Below are 24,320 nucleotides of genomic sequence, written 5' to 3'. Positions count from 1 at the left end.
AAAGAAACTTTCCTTTCCACCACGTTGCCTCTTTATTGGCTTTTGAGCAGGGTGCAGCTGGACCCCACTTTTGGTTACAGTGACCGATGGTAACTAGACTTACCCTGGGGATCATTTTGTAATGTATAGAAATACTGAATCACTATGTTGTTCACCTGGAACTAACCTAGTGTTGTAGGTCAATTATACATCGAAAACAAACTCATAGGAAAAGATCAGATTTGTGGTCACCAGAGGCAAGGGGTGGGGGGAGGGGGAATTGAATGAAGGTGGTCAAAAGGTACAAACTTCCAGTTATAAGTACTAGGGATGTAGTGTACAACATGATTAATATAATTAACTGCTGAATGTTATATATGAAAGTTGTTAAGAGTAAATCCTAAGAGTTCTCAGTATAAGGAAAAAAACTTTTTTTCCTTTTTTATTTTGTATCTATGTGAGATGATGGATGTTCAATAAACGTAGTGCGGTCATCATTTCACGTTGTATGAGAGTCTAATCATTATGCTGCACTCCTTAAACTTACACAGTGCAAACATCAATTACATCTCAATAAAACCGGAAGAAAAGAAGAGCATTTGCTTTCAAAGCATATATGTATGTATGATAATATAAAAATATGTGGTCATATATTTCATATAATATATAGAGATGCAATAAAATATTAAACGCACTAAAAAAAAAAAATAAAGTTGGAGGAATCTCTCACAGTTCCCAATTACAAAACTTATTACAAAGCTACGCTAATTGAGGCAAGGTGGTGCTGGATGTTCAAGACACATGGATCGATGAAATAGAATCACGGGTTCAGGATGAAACTCTTACATTTATGGTTAATGGATTTTTGGCAAGGTGCCAAGACAATTCAATGTTGAAAGAATAATCTTTTATACAACTGAATATCCACATGCAAAAGAATGATGTTTGACCCCTACATCACACCATATACAAAAATTAACTCAAAAGTGGATCATAGACAAATTTAAGAGTTAAAACTATGAAATTCTTGGAAGAAAACGTAGGATTAAATCTTAACAATCTAAAAACATAAGCAACAAAAGGAAAATTAGGTAAATTGGACTTTATCAAAGTTAAAGACTTCTGTGCTTCAAAGGACATTATCAGGAAACTGAAAGGACAATCCATGGAATAGGGGAAAATGTTTGCAAATCATCTATCTGATAAGGGACTTGTATCCAGAATATATAAAGCACTCTTACAGCTTTACAATAAAGTGACAAATAACCCAATTTAAAATGGGCAAAATATTGAGTGGACATTTTGTAACCGAGCAGGACCCTACGGGATCTTCTTGGAACAGACCCCCGCCACACACACACTCATGTCCTCTGCCTGCCTCTTGTCTGTAGAAAAACTTCAGCCTCCTAATCCTTCCCTGAGTTCTAAAGAGTAAATTTAATCAGAGAAGTGATAAAATGCAGAAAGAAAGGAAAACAGTCAAGCAAGACAATAATAGTTTAGCCATTAAAGTCAAGGACCTTTAGTTCCTCCTCAAGGGCTAGAGAGACTATTCTGAGCCATGTCCTTGAGCTGATCTGCAGATGCTGAAACCCACACCAACTGGAAGAAGTTAACTGTCTGCTGCCCACAAGCCCGTAGACCTCAGACCGGTTGGAACCAGAAAGTTGATGATGTTGACTCCCGGTTACTTCACCACCAGCCAATCAGGAGAATGTCCACAGCTGACCAGTCACCGCACAACCCTGTCCCTCACCCTGTTTTTAAAAACTTTTCCCTGGGGATCGCGCGGTCGGCGTGCAAGATGGCGCTGAAGAAAGACAGGAAGCCTAAGACGTCAACCTGGAAGTTTAATTTGGACCTTACTCATCCAGTAGAAGATGGAATTTTTGATTCTGGAAATTTTGGTACCTTCCCTAGTGAATATCTAGGGTTTTCTTCCCTAGTGTGGCATTTTTTCTGTTTTAAAATAGGAACAGTTTCTACGGGAGAAGGTTAAAGTGAATGGAAAAACTGGAAATCTTGGGAATGTCGTTCACATTGAACGCTTCAAGAATAAAATCACAGTTGTTTCTGAGAAACAGTTCTCTAAAAGGTATTTGAAATACCTTACCAAGAAATACCTTAAAAAGAACAATCTTCGTGATTGGCTTCGTGTGGTTGCATCTGACAAGGAGACTTATGAACTTCGTTACTTCCAGATTAGTCAAGATGAAGATGGATCCGAGTCTGAGGACTAGATGAAGCCATCCCTTTCAGGGCTTTGCTTGCTAATAAAACAAATGAAGTATACAAGAGAAACATCTTGAAAAGGACCTTTAGTATATCAGTGAATAAAAAATATTACTCTGTTAAGCATTCATCTCTTTGATTTAACTATATGCTGTTCATAGTGCTGGCTTTCCTTTAATACTTTTTTTAAAAAATTTTTATTGGAGTATAGTTGATTTACAATGTTGTGTTAGTTTCAGGTGTACAGCAAAGTGAATCAGTTACACACATGCACTCCTTTTTTTTTTAAGATTCTTTTCCCATATAGGCCATTACAGAGTAATGAGTAGAGTTCCCTGTGCTATACAGCAGGTTCTTATTAGTTATCTGTTTTATGTATAGTAGTATGTACATGTCAGTCCCAATCTCCCAATTTATCCCCCCCCCCGCCCTTATCCCCTGGTGACCATAAGTTTGTTTTCTACATCTGTTACTCTACTCCCGTTTTGTAAATAAGTTCATTTGTACTCCCCTGTTTTTTTTTTTTTTTTAATACTTTCTGTAAGCAGTATTTAAATAGCCTGTAGCTAGTGGAATTTCTTCCAGGATTTCTGAAGTGTACTGCTTTTACAAATGTCCTCGAGTTAAAGTATATAGTGAAAAAATGAAGCACAATTTTGGGTATAACTTTATATAATAAAATATTTAAATTCTCTTAAAAAAAAAAAAACAAAAAACTTTTCCCTGAAAACCTTCGGGGAGTTTGGGCCTTTTAAGCACTAGCTGCCTGGGCTCTTTGCTTGGCGCCTGCATGAACTCTTTGTCTAAGTTTTTTAAAAATTGGTTTTACTGGGGACTTCCCTGGCAGTCCAGTGGTTGAGGCTCCGTGCTTACGATGCAGGGGGTATGGGTTCGATCCCTGGTCAGGGAACGAAGATTGCATGTGCCACACAGCCAAAAACATTTTTTTAATTTGTTTTACTATCTTTGCATGTCACAGAAACAACCAATTTTTTTTGTCAGTTGCATCATTCTTATTTTGACCCTCATCAGACCTCTTACATTTGAAAATGTTAGGTAGTAAATTAGCCATACCCACTGAGTCTCTCATCTTTTGTTTCACCTGAGGCTCTGCCATCAGCCACAGGAGGGAGACTGAGCCTTCAATGGAGGATAGCCCCAGAGTCCCTGAGAAAAGGTTGGGACCATGTCCTTCAAACTATTGACCTATCTGAGGATGGACATTCGGATGACCTTTGGATACCTCGAGGTGGGTTCCCCATTTCCAGCCTCTCATGGAGAAGAAGCCCGTGCCTTGGACTGCTCACCCCAAACCCAGCTAACCAGAAACTGATAAGACAGCATGAGCAGGTGAGGGAAATGCTTCCGTGGTCATTTGCCTGAACACCATTGATGTTGTTTCAATGCTCTGTTTCCTGGTATTAAAAAAACAAAAATTCAGGGGCTTCCCTGGTGGCGCAGTGGTTGAGAATCTGCCTGCTAATGCAGGGGACACGGGTTCGAGCCCTGGTCTGGGAAGATCCCACATGCCGCGGAGCAGCTGGGCCCGTGAGCCACAATTACTGAGCCTGCGCGTCTGGAGCCTGTGCTCCGCAACAAGAGAGGCCGCGATAGTGAGAGGCCCGCGCACCGCGATGAAGAGTGGCCCCCGCTTGCCACAACTAGAGAAAGCCCTAGCACAGAAACGAAGACCCAACACAGCCATAAATAAATAAATAAACTAATTTAAAAAAAATTTTTGAAAAAAAAACAAACAATATTTCAACCAGCTAAAATTTGAAGGTCTAATTGGTGTTACTGACCAATTAACAAATTGGGCAGCATGCCATCCAGCAAGTATAGGGGAGTTCCAAAGGGCTCCAGAAAGGGGAAGATTTTTAAAAGCAAGACAAAAAACTCATAAACAAAAAAGACGATGGCAGGCTTAGGTCACCCACTTATGGGGGATAGAAGGGGTCATTGTGGCAGATGACTTCCTCTTCCTCTGTGGGTGGAGAGGGCCCATGTGGCAGGTAACCTCATTGGTGCCGACCAGAGAATTCCTGACTGACCAGTTAAGACTGCATTTCTGGGGGAGGTTGAAGCTTCAGTGAGGGTTGGTGTTAAGCCCTGGTTTAGTGGCCTGGCCGAGCATAAGTGATTCCCTTTGGGGGCTGTGGCTTTCTTTTTAACACTGGGTACATAAAGAAGCCCTTTCTCTCTCCTCAAGCTATCTGTAGCCCACAGTCATTTAGTAGACTCTTCTTGTAAACTGAAACACAGCCTTTTAAAATGACACCTGCGGGCTTCCCTGGTGATGCAGTGGTTAAGAATCCGCCTGCCAATGCAGGGGACACAGGTTCGAGTCCTGGTCAGGGAAGATCCCACATGCCGCGGAGCAACTAAGCCCGTGCGCCACAACTACTGAGCCTGCGTGCCACAACTACTGAAGCCCGTGCGCCTAGAGCCCGTGCTCCGCAACAGGAGAGGCCACCGCAATGAGAGGCCCGCGCACCTCAACGAAGAGTAGCCCCCGCTCGCCGCAGCTAGAGAAAGCCCGCACGCAGCAACAAAGACCCAATGCAGCCAAAAATAAATAAATAAAATATATTTTAAAAAAACAAAAACAAAATAAGCAATACAGAAATGTCTTACTTAAAAAAAAAAAAAAGTATCTTGCTGGTATCTCCAATGTTGTTTAGAGCATGCCCTTCCGGGTTATCTGGTTCTGACTTCATCAGGTCCCTGCCTTTCACCGTCTGTGAGCTATTTTACAGCTCTATAAATTGCCAGTGACCAACAGCAATGAAAATACTTCCTTTTTATAGACATGCAAATACATTTGGTCCAGTAGAGTTTCACTTGTATTTTTCCTGTGAAAAAAAGCCAATCTCCATCTATTTTAAAGTTTATTTTAGCATTCCTTTACTCCATATAAATTTGTGGTTTTCGAACCTCTTTTTTTGAATTTGTAACCCCTTTCCTGGTTCTCTCATTAGTTAATGAATTAAGTAAACCTTTGACACACTGTACTAGTTTTCTAGGACTGTTGGAACAAATTACCACAAATCTGGTGTCTTAAAACTTATTTATTTATTCAGAAGTCTGGAATCAAGATGTTGGCAGGGTTGGTTCCTTCTGAGGGCTGTCGGGAGGATCTGTTCCAGGCTCCCGTCCAGCTTCTGGTGGTGCCAGCCAACCTCGGTGTCCCTTGGCTTGTGGCCACATCCGCAATCTTTGCCTCTGTCTTCACATGGACTTTTCCTCTGTGTCTCAGATCTCCTCCCTTCTCATGTAAGTACACCAGTCATTGGATTTAGAGCCCGTCCTCATTCAGGATGCTCTCAACTAGGGAGCCTTAACTTAATTACATCTGTAACAAGCCTATTTCCAAAGAAAGTCACATCACAGATTCCAGAGGTTAGAATTTGGACAAACCTTTTGGGGGAATGTTGTTCCCATCATGTCTGTGTGTCATGCTTCTTAATATACACCTGCACTCTTTTTCTTTAAGAGCAGCTTGAAGATTCAAGGCCCTGGAAACACAGGGTGCTGGGAGATTGCGCAGATATGCTTGGGGGTGGGGGACCCACTGGGAGGTACTGGAGGAGACTATGTCTGGAGTGTGAGTGGAACGGGAGTGGTGGTCACTGCGGGAAGGTTTCCTTGGTGCCCCTGGGGCCCAGCAGTCCCAGTCTGAGGGAACTGACCCCATAAAGCACCACCAGGGGTGGGGTACCCCCGATTCAGTCCAGGGGCTTGTGTCCTGCCATGCAGAGGGAGGACCTGCAGTCCTCAGCCCTGGTGGGAGCCCAGGCCAGTACCAGGGTCCTTTGATGTGGAAATAGGTCAGAGTTCATTCCTTTGTTCATCTGGGGACTGGGAAACAGCTATAAACCCTCCTCCCACCCCCATTCCCAGCCCCAGGGCAGTTGATGGCCCAGGCTTCCAGTGCCATCTGTACCTGAGTACCCGGTCAGCTCATCCTGCTACCTTGTACCTCGCTTTTGTCCCTTCTCAGATGTCCTGGCGGCATTCCCGTGTCAGCTACACCTACCCTATCTCCTGGAACTGGTTCATTAAATGTTATGAGGTTAGGTGGGGAGGTCAAATGTGTACAATGGGAACTTTCCTGAAAGCCTGGCCCTGGGAGGGGCTCCAGATCCACTCTGTCAGGCCCCGGCCTGGACACTAGGACACAGCAGTGAAGACGAGAGGCCACACCCCTGTCCTCCTGGCAACGCAGGCAAAAAATCAGTGAGGACAGCCATCTGTATTCAGCCAGGGTATGGAGCCCAGCATTTGTTCCACTGGGGACAATGGGAACGAGGTGATTCAGGACACTGAGGTACATTGTAGCAGAAGAGAAGGAAGGAGGCACAGGCCTGCCTGGACCCAGGGATACCCAAACGAGCAGGTACCATTGGGAGGAGGAGCCATGTGAGAGGGGGAGGGATCATGTGGGAGGGGAGGGGCCCCGTGGGAGAGGGAGGGGCCACGTGGGAGGAGAAGGGGCTGACAGGAGAACCGCCAGGTGGGACCAGACTCCAAGGAGAAAACTTCCTGAGGCATCAGTGTGAAGGTGGGGTCCTAGTATGTGTGGGGTAGGGGACACGAGGCCCAGGGCATCCACTGCAGAATGGCTAGGCCACAGGAGCACTCGGGCCAGACCCCTGTCCCCGACCCCGAGGGTGTGAGCTTCGCCGAGGTTAGCACGTGGCTGGCTGGTGGATCTGCCCTTGAAGAAGTTATGCGGAGTGGGAGCAGGGGCTGGTGGAACCGCGGAAAGGGGGCCGTGACGGCCAGAGGAGAGAACCTGAGCGAGTGGGTGCTACCTGTCAGGGTGACGGGGAAGCAGGCGAGGGGAGGGAAGAGAAGATTTGGCATCAGCTGGGAGGGCCATTGAGCAGAGAGGACGGGTCCTGCCCTCCCAGAGGGCGGCAGGAGAGGAGGGGCGGGAGAGGCTGTCAGGCCAGTGAGGGAGGCAGAAGCTTTCTCCGCGGGCCTTGCCTCCCCTGTGTTCACTGTTCACGTTGTGGTTACTGAGTGTCCACCTCCCCGGCCGCCCACCCGCACACAGCAGGTGCTCGCATCAGTGGCTTAGATCCAGGTGAACAGCAGGCATTGCATGGATAGGGAGCTCTATTAGCTTGTGAGTTACGACCTCATTTTGCAGCGAGGAAAATGAGGCTTGAGCAGTTAGAGAGGTTCACCCTAATCCGTGGCACGGAAGTGCTGGGCCGGACTGGCCGCCCCCCCCCTCCCCAGGTCCAGCTCCAGCCCTCGGCGCTGACCTCCTAGTGGGGTCCCTTCTCTCTCTCAGCTTCCGCCCGTTCTGTGAGCTCCTGGGCAACAGGTGAGCTGACCTCCCCGAGCCTCAGCTTCTATCAGGGGGTCGAAAAGACACCAGCGGCAGGAACCGGTGGCGTGCCTGCCGGAGGGACTCGCCGCGGTCCTCAGCCTTCACGAGGGCCGCTCCTTGCCCTAAAGCTAGGTCTCCGGGGGCCGCCAGGGGGTGCTGCTCGGCCGCGGCCGCGGGCCCGCTCGGGGCGTGGCTTCCAGTTCCCGCCCACTGGGGCGGTGCGCGCGTGCGCACTGCGCCCCGCCCGCAGGGACTGCTGGGCCGGCGACGCGAGCGTGCGGCGAGCGGGAGTGGAGTTTCGGTCCCGAAGATGTGGAGACCTGTGAGCCCCCACGCGCGCCCGCGCCCCTCCCGCGGCCCGGCCGGGACCCGCAGGGCCCCGAGACCCTGCCCCCAGAGATCCTCTCGCCCTGCAGGGACCCTCAGGGCTCTAGAAGGAGCCCGTCACAGCGCTCAGGCGCCCTGTCCTTCGGGCCCCCACTTCAGCCCCCAGGCCCTGTGGGGAGATGCCGGGAGCCACTTAGGGGCCCACTGGAGAGGCTGCCTTCCCGACGCACCCCACAGCCTCCCTTCTCCTCAGAAGCACGTTCTCCGTGGTGGAGCCTTGTCTCAGAGGCGGCCTCTCCAAAGCCTCTCCATCCCCGCGAGGGATGACCCTCTAGTCCCCTCACGGGCGCCCCTCCCCAGGGAGACACTCTGTCCCGAGGCGACTGCCCAGCGCCTGACCCCTCCTCCCATCCCGTGTCTCCCTTAGACCCGTCGCTGCTGCAGACTCTGCCAGAATCCCAGACCGGATCCCCCGTCTTTCCTTTTACCTGCTCCCTTGGGCACCCTTTTCGCCTAGTCACCAAGCCCCCCGCCCTGGGTCATCCTGGGCTGACAGCTGCCCCCCTGCTTCTGGGGAGACAGAGGACTTTGGGGGCTGGGAGGGGCGGCGGGTGGGCTGACAGCTGCCCCAGCCCGGCGCAGAGCCACCTCTCCTCCCACCCTGTCTCCGAAAGCCCCTCCTCTCAGGCCTTCCTAGGCTTCTGCCTGGCCCTGGGCTGCCCTCCCAACTCACGCTTCTTTTGATCCTGAACGTGGCAGCTGACTTTCCAGTCTTTTTCCTGGTCGGGCCTCCCCGTTTTATTGCGTCTCTGCAGTTTGGATTAGCACCTTTCAAACCGGCTGTCATAGTCACTGACCCAGGTCTCAGCCACTCCCTCCCCAGGAATCTAGCCCTTTTCTCCTGTGGTTGGTTTACAGCTGAAGAGACTGAGGGGGGCTCATCAGCGTTTTCAAATTGGAATTTTCTGTAGACCTTGTCTTTTTCTAATAAGCCTAGCCTTGTGGGTTTAGGTATTAATACAGATAAACGTCCATTGCCTTTTGTGGCTTGCAGTGAATGGCTCCGTCACGTAGGGGTGTTTTATGGGCTGAGATGGTGAAGCAGTCTGAGAGTCAGGCAGAGAGACACCGAGTTGGTCTTTTTTATAGTTTATAAAGCTGCTTCACACAGTCAGGTCACTCGATCCTCCAGGCAGCTTTAGCCCCTGATGAGGTGCTCATGACCAGTAAGTGGAGCGGGGCCCAGTAGCCTTCTAAGTCCTGACTGGTGTTGAGAGGGTCACAGACCCTTGGAAAAGAAAAGGACGGGGCATTCATGGTCATCTCCACCACCTCTTCTGGGCCCAGATTGCCAGTCTCTCTCTTCCTAACCATGAGAACGTTTTTGTGCTTTGGTTTCCTCTCCTGGTATGAGCGTAGGGCTGTTGACCTCACCATTAAACTGGCCAGGTTCTTGTCACCTCTTTGTAGTTTCTCTGTTTCAGGCCTCAGGAGACTCAGCAGTTGCTTCTTACTGCTGGGGGCCGGTTTATCCTGCAGTGACCTTTCACCTTCCTTCTAATCGGCTGTGTCTAATCAATAGGGTGTTAGAAAAACAGGCAGCTCGGCTTGTGCCTAAAACACGAGTGCTGTGTTAGAGTGCACACAAAGTCTGTGAGGGTTGTAGTATCCACCTGAGTGTTACTGCTCAAGCTCTTTTTGCTGCTTTGCAGATTGTTAGCTGAGCTCCAGATGAGCGCTCTGTTTCTGCTGACAGGCCGTGCAGGCACTCTGAAGGAAGCGCTAGAGGCTGCGGTAGAGGAGGCCCATCTCGTCCTGTCCCAGCTGGGAGGCTTTTGGAGTGAGAGGGGTGCTGGGACAACCCGTGTAAGCCAGGACCGCCCCAGGAAAGCCGCGTGCGTGGTCATCCTGGTGAGAAGGCACGGTGTGCAGGAGCGTGTCCTGGGGACCCAAAGCCCTCTCTATACATGTTTCCTGCCGCGCTCTGGTGCCTGAGCTCTGGGTGTGGTTTGGGTTATATGGGATGTGGTGGAAATTGCGCCGGACTGGTTCTTGGAAGGTCTGGCTGCGGGCTCTGCCCCACGTTTATAGCTACATGACCTCGTTGGGCTTCAGGGATGTCTCCTATGTGATGGGGACATTCGGGGAGTCGCTGGGCATCCCAGCTGGAATGAGCCAGGCACGCTGGGGGCCCTGGGGGCGCTCTGGCGTCGTCAGCAGGAGGCCTCATCCTTGGAGGCCGGCCCAGGGCCAGGCTGCGGTCGGGGCTGGGGCTGTCTCTCGCCTGACCGTGGCCTTCGCCCTGTTGCTCAGTGACATCCTCGCTTGGGCCATGTGGGGTTCTGGCTCATTCACCGTTTATCTTAATTCAGCGAGCATTCATGGAGTTTCTGCTTTATCTTGGAAAGCACAGGGCTAGTCGGAGCACAGAGATGATTGGTGGGCCCTCGTCAGGCTGGTGGGGAGGAGAGAGACGGCCAACTACCAGGCACAGTCCTGCGTGATAAGGACAGTGGGAGAGGGATGGGGGGGTGGTAACCGTGGTGAATCAGGGTGGGGGAAGGGCCTTCTAGGCAGAAGGGCAGCCTGGAGAGCAGGCCTGGGCCAGGCTCTGCGCGGCTCTCCGAGGTCTGCCAGAGGGATGTTTATCCCAGGAGAGGGAGTGAGGAGCCAGCGCTGGGAATGATGAGCTGCAGCCAGAGCTCCTGCTGCACTGCTGGCTCCTCAGAGAACAACAGAAAACTGTTCCGGGGACTGTGCTGAGGGGCGGTGACTTCTCTGGCCGTGCCCCCTCTGCTTCGGCCGTGTGTGCGGAGGCTGTGGGCTCTGGTCCTCAGCTTGCCTCCCAGAGCCCCTGCCGGTGGGGGACAGCGGTTAGGGGGCTGCGGGCGCAGCTGGGGCCTCGTGCCTTGAATGATTCAGGTTCAGCATCCTCTTGTAAAAGAACTGTATGTTTTAATGTGATCATGATGTGTAAACTTATCTGTCAGCTAGGTGGCTTGACTTTCCTCACCAGACCCTTCCTACTAATGGCTCAGGGGACAGTGGGCTCCGCCCTGTGGCTGTCAGGACCTGCCACCTGGGGAAGGAAAGGGTGACGACTGGGGAAGCGGTTTGACTTGGGCTCCACCCCCAGATTCGCCAGGCATTTCTGCTGTGGACCATGTGAGGAAATATGTGTGAAACTCCCACCGTCAGAAATGCCCACCTTTTGTTGAACACCTGTTAGGTGCCAGACCCTGAGCAAGGTACTTTATTTCTACCATGTTTCACCTTTCCAGCCTGGCAAGGTGTCAGCGGGGAGTCGCCCCCAGGCAGAGGGTAAAGGTTGGTGAGGCGGGCAGGCTGGGCCTGTGTTGCTGCAGCGCAGCGCTCGGCCCTCGTGGGCTCTGCCCGCTGCACGGCACCCCGTCAGCACGAGGGAGCTGTTCTGTGCCGTCTGTACGCCGTTCTGTGCCAGTCCACTGGGGTCGCCAGAAAGCCGGCTGGGGCTGCGCACACTTCTCCTCTGGGGTGTCCTCATCGTGTGCCCCTCAGGGTCTCCCTGATGGACTCTGGTCCTTCCCCAGGGGGCAGGGCTTGGAGGATGAGCCCTCTCTCAGGGGCGCCCTCCTTGCCCGCAGTCTTCTGCTGCTTCTAAGTCAGACATACGCAGACCATGCGTGCGGCGCCTCTGGGGGAGGAGGTGTGGTGCTGGGTTCAGCCGCGGTCTTGGAGCAGCTGTGCCGGGCTCTGGGTGTGGCAGCCCCTCCCAGCCCTCGCCTCAGTGTTGGCGCCTGCAGCCCCTTGACTCTGCCCCTCCAGGTCGTTGGCACGTTGGCTAGAATAACTCATGGATCTGTCCTTTCTTTCCTTCTGAATGTTAACATCTCAGGATAATCATTATCAGTCAGCTTTGGCCATTTTCCTTCCCTGTCTCAGGGTGCAGTCCCCATGGGACTTTGCAGCAAGGCCCACTCTGCTGCCCGGCCGCTCCGGTAGCTGAGCATTTCTTCATATCTGTATATAATCTACTCCAAGCTTTTCATAAGTTGGTCCCTGACTCATGATGGTTTGACTTACGATTTTTCAACTTCATGATGCTGCAAAAGTGATACACATTCAGTAGAAACCATGCTTCGAATTTTGAATGTTGATCTTTTCCTGGGCCAGCGATGCAGGGTGGATACTCTCTCCTGATGCTGGGCGGCGGCAGCCGCAGCGCCCCAGCAGCCCCGAGGTCACGAGGGTGCACAGCTTGTCAGGGTGCCCTGACAGCCGTTCTGTATTCGCTTTCAATCAATTACATGAGATAGTCCGCATTTTAGTATAAAACAGGCTTTGTGCTAGATGGTTTCGCCCACTTGTAGGCTAATGTGAGTGTTGTGAGCACGTTTCAGGAAAGCCAGGCTAAGCTGTGACGTTCGTTAGGTTCAGTGTATTAAATGCATTTTTGACTTATGATATTCTCAACTTACAGTGGGTTTAACCCTAACCCTAACCCCATCGTAAGTCGAGGAGGATCTGTAGTCTCTCTTCTGGGCTAAACAAACCCTTTTTTCCTTCTGAAAAAGCAGGGGGCAGCTGACGATCTTTCAATATAAATAGTTTAGTTCAGCCCAGCAAATACGTCCTTCTTGTTAGGTGGGGTGGTCTGCAGAGCAAGGGGGGCAGGGTTGTTGGGAGGAGGGTTAGGGCATTGGGGACCAGCGGGCAGCTCAGTGCAGTGAGGAGGGCCTGGCGGCAGGTAGCCTCAGCGTGTGCCTCCGCCTGCCCTGCACGCTGGGCCGGGCGTTGCTCGAGGGCTTTGCAGGTGTGTCAGCTCACTCACCCTCACTTCAGCAGTACAGCAGTCCCCACCTTACAGACAGGGAAACCGAGGCACGGAGGGAAGGCACTTTCCCACGCCGCATGGCTGGTAAGTGCTGGAGCCCAGATTCCAACTCCAGCCCCGGAAGTCTGGCTCCAGGTTCTACTTGAGTCTCTGGGGCGGGGCCTTCCAGTGTCTGGTGTTGAGTGGTGTCCCTGGCCTGTACCCCCTCGATGCCAGGAGCACCCCTCCCCCGAGTTGTGACGACTAGGAGTGTCTCCAGACAGGGCCGGGTCTGCCTCTCCTGCACCAGCTACCTCGCCTTCCCCATGCCGCCTTCCTGACTGGACTCTGAGAGTATAGCAGACGCATTGCACCTTTGGTCATGAAAACATTTACACATAGGGACAAGCTGACAGCGTGGTCCCAGAGAGTTCATTACCCAGATGCCACCACCTAGATCTACCCATTATTAACATCTTGCCCTAGTGGATCTATTTCTATTTGAAAATATATATTTTGTTGTCATTAGATCATTTGAAAGTAAGTCACAGACATTTTGACACATGATCTCTGAATACTTCAATGTGCATCCCCTAAACAAGGATATTATGTAACCACAGTAACCGTCATGCCTAAAAATCCTAATTTTTGTGCTCCCTGGTGTCTGGGGTCCCTCAGATGTTTCATAGGTGCTTTCTTTAAGATTGAGGTTTAGTCAGGGTTCATGCTTTGCACTTGGTGCAAAGTCCTCCCACGTTTTTTCTCGTGACTTTTTTTTCTACCTTCTAAGGAAAAATTGCAAATATTTACAGAAGTAGAGAGAACTGATAAATGACGGTGCCGGGCACCAGTAGTTCTCAAGGCGTGGATGCTAATGGCTTTCTGGAGAGAGACACCCCACGCTCAGGAATTCTCAGGGTCACTGATAACGAACGAGAAGCCCCAAGGCTGGCAGCTGCTGGCTGTGTCATTTCTTATTCCGTGGGCTTGTGATCTCGCTGAGAAGACCAGAATCGCAGCAGAACGCTCGCTGGCCAGAGGAGCAGGCAGCTGGTGTGCGGGGCGTGCCGGCCTCGCCGTCTTGCCTGGTTCCTCACGGCGGCCCTGAACCTACCCCACCCCCCACCGCCGCCCCCAGGCCACAGCTCCGCCTCGGGCTCCAGCCCCCCCTTGGTGGGTATGTGGCCCGGCCTCCTCCCAGGCTGACCACTCCAGCGCACGCCCCCTCCCTGCATGAAAACCCTGGGACCACCCCCCCCCCGCCCCCGCTACAGCTCACTTTGCTGCCCACCCTCTTCTATCTGGGCGCCCCTCCCCACCTCTGACACGGGCCTGTCTCCTCCCCAGCAACGCCCTTACTCTCCTGGCTCCCTCTGCCCCAGTGTCCGGGTGGAGACCCACTTGCTGCCAGGCCGCAGGATCCCCGACGCCCTCTCACCTGGTGCGGCTCCTGCGTGCGGTGCGCGGGCCCCCCACCGCTAGGGTCTGGCCTGGGACACAGCCAGGGCTGTGGGCTCAGAGAGTGGGGCAGGGCGGGCCTGCTGGAGACGGGGCCAGAGCCGGAGGAGGGCAGCAGGGATGCGGGCAGGAGGGTTCTGGCTGTGGTCCTTGGTCGCACGTGGCCCCTCGCGGGCAGGGTGTGTTTGGTGGGTGTGTGCGGTCGCAGACGTGGACTCAGGTGCGGGGTCCGGGGAGAGGTCTGCACACCTCGCAGAGAGCAGGCAGGGCTGCCTGCGGGGGAGGCCCGGTGTGCAGGCAGGCGGGCCTTCCCCGCCCCCCACGCCTGCTGGCACCACAAACCCTTGTCATCTGTGAGGTGGGAGGTGACTGGGGTCCCAGCCTGCAGCCGCCGTGTGTGCCATGCCCCAGGCCAGGTCAGGTCGTGTGGGCCAGGTAGGGGGCAGCGGGGTGGACAGCGGGCTGGGCCGCCCTCTGGCACAGAAAGCCTGGGGCTCTGCACGCCCGAGTCCGCCCGCCACTGCCTTGCCTTTGCGGGGTTTTCCTTGAGGATCTGCACTTGCTGTGTGTGGCCTTGTGGAGTGGAACTTTCTGTCCTGTCCTCCTCTTGGGACGGCAGGTCATGGACCTTTTCCTTTGACTTTTGTGTTGTTTTGCATCCTTGAAATTGTCTTCAGGGCTGTGTGCTTTGGCCAGAAAGTGATTGGAAAGTCAGTTCTCTATTTGGCCCATAATAATAATAATAATGTTCATAATAATAGTGTTAACATCTGTGTTGTGGGCTATGACTTACTTTGCACAATCTTTTTTTTCCCTAAAAACTGAGAATTTAGAGTTGGGGCGTCTGTGGTTGAGGAGCTCTTTAAGGTCTTATTCAAATAAGATTGGGAGACCAAGGCTGCCAGTGAGCGTAGGAGAGCCGCGATGTTTCTCCCGTGGCCCCTGAGACAGGGCAGCACGTTGGCCTGTCTCCCTGGCACTTTGCTTCTCTACCTGTCCCTCGCCTGTGGCACCTCCAGCCTTCCCCTCCCTCCTCCAGGCAGAAGCTTTCCAGGTCTGACCGCTGGGGGCTCAGCAAGCACAGGTTCCTTGTGCCCTCGTTTGCTTTCGGAGCAGGCACCACCCCAAGGCCCTCTGCCTCCTTTCTGATCGTGTGGTGAAGCATTCTCGACCCTTCCTTGGGAGGCCGCTGGTCTCAGCAGCGGGAAATAGGAAACGAGGGCTCTCAGGGCCCAGCAGAGTGTTAGGGGCAGGGACCGAGGGGCATTGCCAGTGGCCTGTGGAGGGGCTTCCGAGGGGGACGCCCCGTGTGCAGATGCACGTAGCCTTCCCTTCCCTCGCGTGGTGCTTGGCCCTCAGCCTTGCTCTTAACCCGGCGGAGTCTCTGCCTCCCCGCGTCAGACACGCGAGGGCCCAGGAAGCACCAGCGCGCTTCAGTGACGTGTCGGGGGGCGTGGGGCGCCCCTGCCTGTGTAAGGCCGGGGGGCGCGTTCCCGCCGCCAACCCCATGCCCCCTGCTCACTTCACAGCCCCAGCTCTGCCGCTTCCACTTGGCCCTGCTGCAGGGCAGGCCGAAGCCCTGGCCATCCCCCACTGCCTTCTTCAGGAGAAACCTCGGGGCACCGCCTGCAAGGTGGTGAGTTGGCCACGGGCACCCTCCAGGGCACGTGCCCCTCGTCAGGCAGGGGCGGCCTCCGCTGGGGGGCCGTGCCTTCTCTGTACGCCGCCCGCAAGACGGGACGCGCCTGCTCCCATGGGCGGTGCGCCGGCTGCCCGGCCGCCAGGGTCCTGGCCTGGGACTCGGCCGGGGCTGTGGGCTCAGAGAGTGGGGGAGGGCGGGCCAGAGCAAGAGCGGGGAGCAAGGGGTTGGAGGGCCGCGTGGGCAGTGGGCAGGATGGAGCCCGCTTGGAGCCCTGGGGTCTGGGGGTCTGTGGGGCTCAGGCGAGGTGACTCGGACCCGGAGGTCACAGAGCACTGCGGTGACCACACAGGCGTCCGGAGTCGGTGCTGCCTGCCGAGGTCCTGGTGAGGCTGCAGCGGCCGTGGGCTGGGCCTGGAGAGCCAAGGCCGGAGGGGCCGGGGCAGACGGGAAGTAACTCAGGCCATGCGCCTGTCGTCTTCCAGGCCCTCAAGACCGCAGCCCCTGTGGAAGAAGGCACTCTCCGCCACGGTGCTGGGGGTGCCCCTGCTCTTCGGGGCGAGGTACCTCACGGCTGAGCCACAGGAGAGGAGGCGGATGCGGCTCGTGGTGGACGGCGTCGGGCGCTTCAGCAGGTAGGGGGCCGGCAAGGGGGCGGCTTCTCCCCGCTGCGTCCCATCCTCAGGCGTGCGGGGCCTTGTGCGGGGGCTGGGAGGGGCAGCAGGGTTTTGCTGGGAACTCTGAAGCTGCCTTCCAGGGATCTCTTGTGCTGCCCAGTGGGGCAGCCGAGCGCCGCGGGGCCCACGCCATCCACGCTGGGCACGGCCTCCACAGACCCCACCTCAGGCCTCTGCCTCATCTCCCTTCGGGCTGCCCCAGCACTCCCAAGGAGAGTTGGCATCCAGACGGAGAGTTTGGGGCTCACTGGGGAGGACTGCCTCTCGCCTCCACTCCCAGTGTCCTGGACTAGCGACGGGCCTTGTTGGTCATTGGCGTCCAGGGCGCCTTAAGCTGCAGGGTCTCTCGTACTCCTGTATCTCCCGGGGCAGGTTTCTGGGGGTGTGGGGCGGTCTTCCCATTGGAGCAGCTTGGACAGGCATTCCTGCTCCAGTCAGATCCAGGAATTCCTACAGCCGCAGGGTCTTGAGAGCCAGCTCTTGGCATTGAGTGAAACTTCAGCTTACCCAAACCCATGGTTGGACTGGGGGTGCACGATTGCCTGGGGAGGGGGTTCACATGAGACCTTGGTTGAGGAGGCCGCTGCAGGTGTCCTGCTCTGCCAGCTCTGAGCTCCTGCTGCCCTTTGGGAGCCTGGGTCGGTTTCCCAGGGGGGGCTCAGGATGTCAAGGACTTGGGGCCCTTGGCTGAAGCTTTGTTGAAATTTACCCCAGTGGCAGCCATAGGTGGGTGGATGGCCAAACGCTTTACCTCATTCCATCTTCAGGAAGAAACAAGGCGCTCTGTCCTCAGCTCGCTGGCAGCGGCTGCACCCACGCCATCTTCCAGGGTGGTTGTTTGATGGGTTTGCCTGGAGCTCCTAGTTGCCCTCCTGGGCAGGTTCTAGGCAGTGGCCTCTGTGTCCTGCAGGGTTTCCCAGTCTCCACAGCCTACAGATTGATGAGGGCAGAGCCTGGGGTTGGCTCTCCTGTGGCTTTCCACCATGAGGGACCGCACAGGAGCGGAGGGGACTGTCCCCAAGCAGCCTGGCTCTGAAGATCACACTGAGCAGGTCTGGGCCATCTCACCTGCTGCTGCATACATGCTGCTGTTTCCCAGCATTAGATACCCCGTGGCAGACTCGATATACCCCTGCCTTCTCCACTTCCCTCCTGAAAAGGGTATTTTCACAGCTTGCTTTCAGAGGCTGAGCTAGAACTATTTTCCCAACAATCTGTGCGATCTCGTCAGCTCTCAGCCCTAACAGTTGCCAGGACAGGCAGGCCTGACCGAGCATCCCTGGCTGGGCGCAGGGTGACCACGGGGCCTCTGGAGACCTCGGGGCCCACAGCGCGTCCTGGGTAACAGGGCAACGTACGTGCAGGAGCCCAAGGAAGGAGCGTGGGTGGTGAGTAATTCAGGACCAGCTTGCCCGAGGGCAGCGGGGCTCATCCTGCTGTGGGAGGGGAGACCAGAACGTACCGCATGCGCCCAGGCTCACTCGCAGGGGCTGGGGGCGTGGAGGGTGGCATCGGGGTCCATTTCTGCCCCCACCCCTTACTTAATTTTAACTTTTAAAAATCCTGTGGGCTTTTTTTTGACACCATTTCAAATGTCTAAAGAAGCTGGACTGATAACATAAAAGAACTTTTTTCTTTTTGAAACATGGACAAATAAGTTGTCAACATGCCCCATTACCCCGAAACCTTGAGTTATTTCCTGAACAAGGACATTCTCCTCCACAGCCGCAATCGGGAAACTGATACATTGTGACCCTCTTACCCTCAGACCCTGTGTTACCAGGTGCCCCAGTAACAACTTTTTCAGCACAAGGATCCCACCTGGGCCCATGTCTGGTCTCCAGCCTGGAAGAGTCCTCATTGTCTCCTCAGCTCTCATGGCTAAACTCGAGGTCAGGGCATGGCCCCCCAGACCCCCGCTTGCCCAGGGCGTCTGACACCAGCTGCAGGTTCCAGCGTCCCCATGGGTTCCCTCACCTCAAACCACTGGCTACAAATTGGGGGGTCCCCACAGACTCCCTCAGTTTTGATAGTTCCCTAGGGCAACTCAGGAAATACCGTATTTGTGATTATGGTGTTATTATAGCAGAAAGATAAAGTCGGAATCAGCAAAAGGAAGAGATGCCCAGGGTGAGGTGAGGTCTGGGAGGGTCCTAGCCTCAGAACTTCCATGTCCTCAGACACATCCCCCGCCTCTCATCCCCCTGTGACAGTACACGTGGGTCACCCCCAAGCTTTGGTGTCCAGAGTTTCATCTCATGGCCCTGATTGATTGAAGACCCCGAACTCTAATCCCGTGGTTGTCCTTTCTGGCTGGCAGAGCCCCTCACTGGTGCGAACCGTCAAGGCTGTTATTGCGGCTCAGATGCTGCCATCACTCAGGAAATCTCATGGGTTTAGAGGCACCTCCCAGGAGCTGGGTAACGTTAATCCTTCGTCACATGATGACCTTGACATATTTGTGGGCAGATAGGCCATAATACTGTACAACAGGGGTCAGCAAACTCTGGCCCCGTGCCAAATACAAGGGTCGGAGGTGCTGCCTGTTGTATAAAGAGAGCTCCTTGGAGCGGCAGCCACGCCCCCCTCACCCTCCTGAGGCTGCCCCTAAGACCCAAAGTATTTATTGTCTAACGTTTTCAAGAAAAACTTTGCCGAGCCCTGATGTGGGTTTGTCTGATGTTTACTCCCAGTTTGTCCCATTGTTTCGCTCTTTGCTTCCCTTGTCCTTTGATGTGGGTGCCTGTGCCCCTCGCTCCTCCGTCGCTAGCTTAGCGCCCCCGGTACTTCTTGGGTGAACTCATTCCTACTGGCTCAGCCGTCCCATCCACCCTGAGGGCTTGTGTTCTACCGTAAGGGAAAACTCTGTCCTCCCACGTGTTCCTTCCTCTTGCTTGCGTCAGTCTGGACGGGGACGTTTTACTCTGTTTTACTCCGAGGGCTGCTCTCACTCAGCGTCAGTGCTGTGTTGTTGCTGAGACTGGGTTTGGCTCATAGGAGGAGCCCCTCCACCTGGCTTTTAGGACCCTTCTCTCACTTTTTTTTTTAATATTTAAAAAAATATTAAATATTTAATATTAAATATTAAATATTTATTTAGGCTGCACCGGGTCTTAGTTGCAGCACACAGGATCTTTAGTTGCGGCACGCAGACTCTTAGCTGTGGCATGCATGCGGGATCTAGTTCCCTGACCAGGGATGGAACCTGGGCCCCCTGCATTGGGAGCATGGAGTCTTAACCGCTGCAGCACCAGGGAAGTCCCCCTCACCCTTCTCTCTTTTTAAAAAATTTTATTTATTTATTTTTGGCTGTGTTGGGTCTTCATTGCTGTGCGCGGGCTTTTCTATAGTTGCGGCAAGCGGGGGCTACTCTTCGTTGCGTTGTGCGGGCTTCTCATTGCGGTGGCTTCTCGTTGCGGAGCACAGGCTCTAGGCGCGTGGGTTCAGTCGTTGCAGCACGTGGGCTCAGTAGTTGTGGCTCGCGGGCTCTAGAGTGCAGGCTCAGTAGTTGTGGCGCACGGGCTTAGTTGCTCCGCGGCATGTGGGATCTTCCCAGACCAGGGCTCGAACCCGTGTCCCCTGCATTGGCAGGCGGATTCTTAACCGCTGAGCCACCAGGGAAGCCCCCGACCCTTCTCTTTTAATCTCCAGCATCTGACTGTAAATTGTTTCAAACGTACAGCAGAGCTGGTGAGTCTGGCTTTTATCAATAGCATCTCGGAACCCTTCCAACGCCCTCCGTCCTTTGAGCATTTTACTCCTGCTGGCAGCACAGCCACTCCAGGCTCAGCCTTGGAAGCAGCCTGTCTCCCCATGGTTCTTCGGGGTGGAGCAGGGGCTCAGGGGCCACGGTGAGGACGCCGGTGTGCTCGCCGCTCTGGGCTGTGTCTGCCCCAGGCTCCTCCATGGACAAGGGCTGCGGTCGTGCGCGCGTGTGTGGCTGTGAACACACACGCCCAGGCCCATATGTTTGCTTCTGTAGCCAGCCATCGACGGCAAACCTGCTGTTCCATTTCCCACACGGGTCATTCTGGTTTTCTCCCTTTCTGTGTCTGTAACTCCTTCTTCAACTGGGAGAAGTCCGGCTCCCCTTGTCCCTAATTTACTGACTTATTAGCTAGGCCACCCCGAGTATAGCCATCACCCCACCGCCCTCACCTGCACCCCTACCCTCACCCCTGTGCAGACCTCGCATTAGCTTTTGGATGAATTATTCAGGAAGGAGGGCAGCTCCTCTTTGGGTCTTGGGGAGCTCAGAGAAATCCTGTCTCCTTGCTCACCCTGCCTCACAGACAGCCCTGTTTGCTTCCTGTGTCAGGCTGGGGTGGGTGGGACAGACCCGGTTCCTGGCACTCAGTCTGGGCTGACCTCATTGCTCTAAGACACCGGTCTCCACGGCTGCTGGGAGGGCAGGAAGCCTGTGCAGGATCTGGCAGCCTCTTCCTTCCCACCTTTTCATCCTGGCCCCTCGTGGCAGAGGGGCTGGAACAGGACATGCTGGGGCGGGCGGAGGCTCGGCCTGCGCCGGGGCCCCAAGAAGCAGGAGCCCCACACCCTGCTCATGACGGTTTGAGGGGCTGGGGTCTGCGGCACTGGAGGCCTGGATTCTGGTCCTGGATCCTCCCCTCTCCAGACCCAGGGCTGCCTTGTCCATAGCCTGGGGCGTGGGAGTGAGCGAGGACCCCTGCGCACACCAGAAGGCCTGGGCCTGCGGGCCTGCCCGGGGCGTGCCCTCAGCCGGGAGAGCAGGCCCCAGCTCCGGCGTTTGAGCCCCAGGGGCTCGTGTCCACTCCAGCCGGGGTGCAGAGGAGACAGGACCAGTGGTGCAGGGGGCGCCTGAGTGAGGGCATGTCCACAGACGGAGCAGCCATTGCAGCTGTGCGAGCTCGTGGATGGATTTTCATGTGTAGCAAGTGTTATCAAAGAATGAAAAGAGCACGCCTGCTTGTTAGGGCCCGAGGCCCCCGCTTCCGTCCCAGGCGCCCCCGGGTGCACGTTCAGGGGCTGAGGGGTGGTGTGGATGCGGCTGCCCAGCCCACAGCCCAGCGGCCGAGACTGACCTGCTGGCCACGCAGTCCCGAGAGCCCAGCAGCCCTGCCAGGTGCTCACAGCGGTCCGGGGTGCTGGCAGGCATCTGAGGCGAGTGCCCGCTGGGGCTGAGGGCAGCCTCTGCCCACAGGTCTTTGAGGGTCGGCCTGCAGATCTCCCTGGACTACTGGTGGTGCACAAATGTCGTCCTGCGAGGGGTGGAGGAGGTTTGTTCCTGCGTCCTGGCCTGGCTGGGCCTGGCCTGCGGCCTGCGGGGATGGGGGTGCCCAGGTGGAGGTGCCCGCCCGCCCCCATCCCTTCCCTCTATACCTGTGGTCAGAACAGCCCGGGGTACTTGGAGGTGATGTCTGCATGTCACCAGCGGGCGGCCGACGCCCTGGTGGCTGGGGCCATCAGCAACGGGGGCCTCTACGTGAAGCTGGGCCAGGGGCTGTGCTCCTTCAACCACCTGCTGCCCCCCGAGTACATTAAGACACTGCGGGTGCTGGAGGACAGGGCTCTCACGCAGGGCTTCCGGGAGGTGAGCCCTTCTCGCGGGAGCGCGGAGGCGGGGTGCGGCCGCACGCTGCTCCAAGCCACGCCCCCACCCCGCCCCCACCCCACCCCCCTGTCCTGCCAGGTGGACGAGCTGTTCCTCGAAGACTTCCGGGCCCCGCCCCACGAGCTCTTCCAGGAGTTTGACTACCAGCCCATCGCAGCGGCAAGCCTGGCCCAGGTGCACCGTGCCAGGCTGCACGACGGCACCGTGGTGGCCGTGAAGGTACGCGGGGCGCCGCGGGGCGCCGCGGGGGGCACCCGGGCGCCGGTGGCCAGTCCTCCCTGCAGCCTCCCGTGCAGGTGCAGTACATCGACCTGCGGGACCGCTTCGAGGGCGACATCTACACCCTGGAGCTCCTGCTGCAGCTCGTTGAGCTCATGCACCCCAGCTTCGGCTTCAGCTGGGTCCTCCAGGTACCCGTGGGGGCCCGAGGGGGCCGGGGGTGGGCCGCCTCCTGAGCTGGACCTCCAGCTGCCCATGTGGCCCCCAGGACCTGAAGGGGACCCTGGCCCAGGAGCTGGACTTTGAGAACGAGGGCCGCAACGCCGAGCGCTGTGCACGGGAGCTGCAGCACTTCCGCTACGTCGTGGTGCCGCGCGTACACTGGGACGTGTCCAGCAAGGTGGGCTGGGTCCCCTCCTGGGCGGGGGTGTGCAGGCCTGCTGAGCTGAGGCGCCTGTCCTCTCCCAGCGCGTGCTGACGGCGGAATTCTGTGAGGGCTGCAAGGTCAACGACGTGGAGGCCATCAAGACCATGGGGCTGGCGGTGCGGGATGTGAGTGCTGTGTGCCTGGGGCGGGCGAGGGTACATGTGCCGTGGGCCCAGAACGATGGCCTGTGGCCTGTCCTCTCCCCAGATAGCGGAGAAACTGATCAAGGCCTTTGCCGAGCAGATATTTTACACAGGCTTCGTCCACTCTGACCCCCACCCTGGCAATGGTAGGAGAAGGCCTGAGGGGGTGGGAGTCGGGTCTGGGCTCAGGGTGGGGGCGGTGTGAGACGGCACGCCCTGTCCCTAGTTCTGGTGCGGAAAGGCCCCGATGGGAAGGGACAGCTGGTGCTGCTGGACCATGGGCTGTACCAGTTCCTGGATGAGAAGTAAGCTGGGGGTGCGGGGACTGGGTGGGCACACCCTGCCCCGCAGGCCGGCCTCCCCCCACCCCCCGCTCATTGCTGGGCCCCCCAGGGACCGGTCAGCCCTGTGCCAGCTGTGGCGGGCCATCATCCTGAGGGACGAGGCTGCCATGAAGGCGCACGCAGCTGCGCTCGGGGTGCAAGGTGAGGCCGCGGTGTGGGTGTGAGGCGGGGAGGGCGCACAGCCCTGGCTCAGGCCCCCCCAGACTACTTCCTGTTCTCCGAGGTGCTCATGCAGCGGCCTGTGCGCCTGCGGCAGCTGTGGCGCTCGCGCCTGCTGAGCCGTGAGGAGGCGGCCTACATGCGGGACATGGCGCGGGAGCACTTCGAGGAGGTCATGGCCGTGCTCAAGGCCCTGCCGCGGCCCATGCTGCTTGTGCTGCGCAACCTCAACACCGTGCGCGCCATCAACACCGCCCTGGGCGCCCCAGTGGACCGCTACTTCCTCATGGCCAAGAGGTGGGGCCCCGGGCCCCCCCCAGCCCCGCGCAGCAGGAGGGGCGGGGCCGGGGCCAGGAGGGGCGGGGCCAGGAGGCGGGGCTGACCGCCGGTCGGTGGTCTCCGTGCAGCGCAGTCCGGGGCTGGAGCCGCCTGGCGGGCGCCACGTGCCAGAACGTCTATGGCGCCAGCCTCCTGCGCCACATCAGGGTCATCTGGGAGTCGTTGAAGTTTGAAGTGGCCCTGAGGTGAGCAGGCGCGCGGGGTCTGAAGGGCGGGTAGCCAGGGCCCGCCCCCCACCAACCTGCAACGCCTTGACTCCCCCACCCCAGGCTGGAGACCCTGTCGATGCGGATCACCGCCCTCCTGGTCCGAGTCCTGGTCCACCTGGGCCTCGTGCCCAAGACCAAGGCGCTGTACGAGTTCCTGGAGACCTAGGGCCCCCCGCACGAGGATCACAGAGCTCACGCCACCGCAGGCTGACGGGCCGGCCAGGGCCAAGGCACAGATGCCTGAGAAAGACCTGGGGGCACTGGAGTGACTGTGGCCTGGAGTCGGGCATGAAACGACCACACGCTCTTCTCAAATCAAATGTTTTTCATCGTGTTTTGTACAAAAGGGGGGTGGGGGAAGTGGCAGTATCCAGGGGTCTAGAAGTGGGCAGTGACTCGGTCCGTCTCCAACAGGTCGTCCAGGATCTGCGGGGAGAGAGGTGGG

At 56.1% G+C, this 24,320-nt stretch overlaps 2 protein-coding genes across 7 annotated transcripts in view; one reads left to right on the top strand and one right to left on the bottom strand.

Moving 5' to 3' along the window:
* Positions 1-7,847: 7,847 nt before the first annotated feature.
* ADCK5 (aarF domain containing kinase 5) lies at positions 7,848-24,195 on the top strand. 4 transcript variants are annotated; one of them, XM_059902299.1, is made up of 15 exons: positions 7,848-7,874; positions 15,659-15,765; positions 16,254-16,403; positions 21,625-21,700; positions 21,814-22,014; positions 22,114-22,254; positions 22,332-22,445; positions 22,523-22,654; positions 22,723-22,806; positions 22,889-22,970; positions 23,051-23,129; positions 23,218-23,309; positions 23,372-23,624; positions 23,735-23,851; positions 23,936-24,195. In XM_059902299.1, exons 1-15 carry the CDS (start codon positions 7,863-7,865, stop codon positions 24,039-24,041), a joined length of 1,746 nt encoding a protein of 581 aa, XP_059758282.1. In that variant the 5' UTR covers positions 7,848-7,862; the 3' UTR covers positions 24,042-24,195. The 4 variants fall into 4 exon arrangements, with proteins under 4 accessions (XP_059758282.1, XP_059758283.1, XP_059758284.1 ...); XM_059902300.1 differs by having other exon boundaries at positions 23,740-23,851; positions 23,936-24,024; XM_059902301.1 differs by lacking the exon at positions 21,814-22,014.
* CPSF1 (cleavage and polyadenylation specific factor 1) overlaps positions 24,183-24,320 on the bottom strand; it is a 15,226-nt gene continuing 15,088 nt past the window's right edge. For all 3 annotated transcript variants that reach the window (XM_059902296.1, XM_059902298.1, XM_059902297.1), the window contains one exon: positions 24,183-24,301. In XM_059902296.1, coding sequence (XP_059758279.1) covers positions 24,254-24,301 — 48 coding nt within the window. In that variant the 3' untranslated portion in view covers positions 24,183-24,253. The remainder of the gene's footprint in view (positions 24,302-24,320) is intronic.

The sequence above is a fragment of the Balaenoptera ricei genome, chromosome 17, assembly GCF_028023285.1.
Source record: "Balaenoptera ricei isolate mBalRic1 chromosome 17, mBalRic1.hap2, whole genome shotgun sequence".
Taxonomy (NCBI): Eukaryota; Metazoa; Chordata; class Mammalia; order Artiodactyla; family Balaenopteridae; genus Balaenoptera; species Balaenoptera ricei.
Note: the sequence above shows the minus strand (reverse complement) of the source record. Positions and strands in the feature narration are given on the sequence as shown.

Excerpts from the sequence above, each read along its gene's own strand:
- ADCK5 (XM_059902299.1), top strand. Across the intron at positions 23,130-23,217 it reads TACCAGTTCCTGGATGAGAA|GGACCGGTCAGCCCTGTGCC; the intron begins GTAAGCTGGGGG and ends TGGGCCCCCCAG. Across the intron at positions 23,310-23,371 it reads AGCTGCGCTCGGGGTGCAAG|ACTACTTCCTGTTCTCCGAG; the intron begins GTGAGGCCGCGG and ends AGGCCCCCCCAG.